Here is a 4,377-nt window from a genome sequence, read left to right on the forward strand (position 1 = left end):
ATTTAAATTATAAAATAACTATTTCAGACAACTGTTTTATTCGGCTGTATGAAGGTTTTTAAGACAACCCTTCTAAAAACTGTTGTGTGAATTACACAACGTAATACCTAAAAGCTTATATGAGACCAACTAAGACAACACTTTTGTTTTAACATAAAACCGTTGTATAAGAATATCAGCTATTTTTCGATCTAACGGACGATATCAAATCTCATTTCAATGAAGGGCTCTCATTTCGCCACCTCAGCAATCCTTGTGAATAATTTACCACCTATCACGTGCTGCCACCTCAATACGTGGTACCCATTAAAATTCCTCAAACAACTGTTTTCATTCCGTTATTTGATGGTTTAGAGGACAACCTTTCTAAAAAACCGTTGTGTGAATTACATAATGTATTCAATGTAATTTTAAAACCGTTGTCTTCTAACCCTATACGTTAACATAGTAACAACGGTTTGTAATCGTTCTGTTAAAGATCTACAACAACACTATATTTAAAAAACCGTTGCCTAACTCGATGAGAGGATACAACTTGTACAACAGTTTAAAAAAGATGGATATCTGTTGTCTGTTCTGGAACTCACACAACTGTTTTTTTTTGCAAATTCAATTCACCGTTATTTGATTTTTTAGGACGACTGTTTTTTTTAACCATTGTCTGTCAAGTGTTGTCTGATTGCAAATTTCTTGTAGTGATCAAGTGTGATTATTTTTCATTTACTTAATCAAAAATTTAATTATCATTATTCTTTAATAGTTGAATTATGCTGAGGCACAATTAGGCCTAATTAGAAAAAATCAATGAATAAAGTAGTTAAAGGACATTGTACAAGATTCATTCATAATAAACCGATGCACAATGACAAATGTAGTAGTTGGAAAATCTAATGAGTCCGGTACCACCTGTGTTTACTACTACAACCACACAATCATTAATAAGCACAGAGACTGTCCATACTTCACTCCCAGTTCGCTTAGCTATATATATAATGATTAGCATATAATCGTTTTTACCATAAATTGTACTAAATTCCTTTCCCGTCTGATCATGGACTTAATCCACTTGTGTTTCACATTGCTTTGTGCTACAGGACTTTCCATGTTGGGATGGAGAATTTTGAATTGGGTGTGGTTCAGGCCAAGGAAATTAGAGAAGATCCTGAGAAAGCAGGGATTCAAGGGAAATCCTTACAGATTTCTAGTCGGAGATATACGGGAACTGGGAAAGATGGTGGCTGAAGCTAAATCCAAGCCTATTGGACTAGCTGATGATATTCTGCAACGTGTAGTGCCGGCCGACTTTGACACTGTGAAAAAACATGGTATTTTGCATGTTGGCATATATGATGATTTTATTATTGAATATATGATAATTGAATATATGATGATTTATTTATAGAATTTATTCTCTATCTTTATCCATTTTTGTAGGAAAGAAGTCATTTGTATGGCTTGGACCAAAACCAATGGTATACCTAATGGATCCAGACTTAATAAAAGAGGTTGTTACCAAGTGGAATCAGTTTGAAAAAATTAAGGCAGTTAATCCTTTAACCAACTTGCTTGTGGGTGGATTAGCTGTTACTGAGGGCGAGAAATGGGTTAAGCACAGGAAAATCATAAACCCTGCTTTCCATGTTGATAAATTGAAGGTTAATTTCTGTTCATAACCATTAAATACATATATAGGGTTTATTGATATTCCACAAGAATATAATATTATTTGAATTGATAGTTCAAAATCACATAGAAAAGACTAAATAGAAATTTGCCTGTGTATTGTGTGCTACTTCATATTTCTTTTTATTTGAATGTAGAATATGCTACATGCCATGTACTTAAGTTGCAGCACCATGGTGAACGAATGGGAGAAGATGGTTTCTGCTGATAGGCAATGTGAGGTGGATGCATATTATTACTTAGAAAACTTTACCAGTGATGTCATTTCGCGCACAGCATTCGGTAGTAGTTATAGAGAAGGAACAAAGATTTTTCAGCTCCAAAGAGAACAGTCTGGTCTTGTAGTCGAGTCTCTCCGATCACTATATATTCCTGGAATGAGGTAGGTAGATTTTAGAAGAGTTCTGTCGTTTTTCATTTTCATTTTTTTGGGAGGGAGGGGGGTTATGTTTAGTCCCTCTGCTTCTTCTGATACATACCATGTCTGTTCATGTAGTCTTTTGCCAACCAAACGTAATAAGAGGATGATGGAAATTGGCAAAGAAGTTAAAGGTCTCGTAAGAAGTATCATTGACAAAAGATTGAGAGAAGTTAAGGGGGGAGAAACCCACCAGGGCGACTTACTGGGTATACTATTGGATAGCAATTGCAAAGAGATCGAACAAAATGAAAACAATAAAAGTTTTGGGATGACAATGGATGAAGTTATCGAAGAGTGCAAGCTGTTCTATTTTGCCGGACAGGAGACAACCGCAAATACACTTGTATGGGCATTGATTTTACTAAGTCAGCATCAAGATTGGCAGAAACGGGCTAGAGAAGAGGTCTTGCAGGCATTCGGGAACAACAAACCAGATTTCGATGGTTTGAATCGCCTCAAAGTAGTAAGTTTGTTTTATACAGCTCTTATTCTCAAATCCAGTGTCATGCTATATTCAGGAAGTAAAACTCTATTATTTTATCAACCTTTCACACATAGGCAGCTGGCAGCATATTAACTGGCCCCTTTGGGAAACTAGATTTAATTTGAAATTTTGGATTTGATCAAATAAAGTTGTTTGAGATTTTGGATTTGGATTTCAAATGAATCCAGAGCATTCAAATAATATTAGTATAAACATGAGAATTTGAAATGACAACTCAAATCGTGTCATTTGAAATCCCTCGTTTGAAACGAAATGCAAGTTTCCAAACGCCCTCTTATATTATTTCCATTTTGATTATAGGTGAATATGATTTTGCAAGAGACTCTGAGATTATACTCACCAGTACCTGCACTTAGTAGAACTGTGAATGAAGACAGTAAATTAGGAGATATCACTCTTCCCAAGGGAGTAACTATCCAAATACCCGTGCTCTTGTTGCATCATGATGTTCAGCTATGGGGCGATGATGCTAAGCAATTCAATCCAGGACGATTTTCTGAAGGTGTAGCCAAGGTAACAATGGGAAAAGCTTCATATCTAACCTTTGGTGGGGGACCTAGGATTTGTATCGGACAGAATTTTTCCATGTTAGAAGCGAAACTGGGATTGGCTATGATTCTACAACGATTTTCTTTTGTACTTTCCCCATCTTATACTCATGCTCCACACGCTACTATAACACTTCAGCCTCAACATGGTGCACATTTGATTTTACAGTCAATTCAGCCCTAAATTACAATGCATGGATATCAGGAGTTATCTGTTCTAGGTTGGGATGGAACTGCGCCTGCAAGGCTACTATTGTCATGCAATAATAAAAATTGAATTATGCGTCTGAAGTTGTTATTTGTTGGAATGTTGATCCACGTACTATAATTGAAATATTAACTTTTTAATTATGTTTTTAATGTTGCTTATTGTAAAAGATTTCTAATACTGATTAGATTTCATGGCCCGCACTAGTAAGCAAATTTGTCCAGTATAAGCTCTAAATATTGGCGCATTTTAATAGATAAAATATATGCATTCAATTAACATTACATATATCGAAAGTTATTGCAGTTTTGAGAGTCCCTGGTGAGAAAACGCTCTCTTCCCTCTCCTCCTTTCTTTTCTTCTTCTTTTCATTTTCCTCACCTTTCTTTCTAAAATCAAGATCTGTTCTTGATTTTCTTTTGATTTGCTGCTCAGACAGCAATGATTCAGAGCATTTGTTTCATGTTTCTTGAGGTTTTCTCACTTTTTCTTAATTTCTTAGCTTTATTGAATAGCCTAAATCTGTTCTTGAAGTTTTGGTCCCGAGCCATGGATTTTCGTTGTTCTGGTCATGTTTGCAGATTGAAGTTCTGTTCTTAGCTTCGTTGCTGAGTTCATGGGTTCATCTTCTCCATGGCCGAATTGATTCTCAAGCTGAGATTTGCTCTTCAAACTCCCTTTCGTTTTTTCCATTTATGATAACCCGCTCATTTGAAAATTTTCAAATTTCAAATTTCTTTCCTTTTTTGGATCCCGCCCAATGAAATTTCAAATTTCATTTTCCCCCTCTTTCATTTTAAATCTTCCCCCCTTCCATTCAAACTTCCCCCCTCCCTTCCCTTCCTTTTCCAGCCTGCCTCATAGTGTTCTCTTGTTGTTTTGAAGCTTACAAACATGATTACATTATTATGTTGCAATTCCTTGAAGACTAGAGTTAATGCTGCTGTTGGGTTTGGTTTGTTCATTTGGATTCCTCTTTCTTGGTCGCTGAAGGGATTTTCTGTGCTTGTCG

The 4,377-nt window shown here is 35.8% G+C and overlaps 1 protein-coding gene across 1 annotated transcript; it reads left to right on the plus strand.

Annotated features, from left to right (window-relative positions):
- Window positions 1-967: 967 nt before the first annotated feature.
- On the plus strand, window positions 968-3,517 carry LOC141672349 (cytochrome P450 CYP72A219-like). The gene is made up of 5 exons (XM_074478922.1): window positions 968-1,325; window positions 1,435-1,655; window positions 1,821-2,065; window positions 2,180-2,567; window positions 2,910-3,517. The coding sequence occupies exons 1-5, from the start codon at window positions 1,052-1,054 to the stop codon at window positions 3,339-3,341; spliced, it is 1,560 nt and encodes a 519-aa protein (XP_074335023.1). The 5' UTR covers window positions 968-1,051; the 3' UTR covers window positions 3,342-3,517.
- The last annotated feature ends 860 nt before the right edge of the window (window positions 3,518-4,377 follow it).

The sequence above is a fragment of the Apium graveolens genome, chromosome 7 (genome assembly GCF_009905375.1).
Source record: "Apium graveolens cultivar Ventura chromosome 7, ASM990537v1, whole genome shotgun sequence".
NCBI classification, from domain to species: domain Eukaryota; kingdom Viridiplantae; phylum Streptophyta; class Magnoliopsida; order Apiales; family Apiaceae; genus Apium; species Apium graveolens.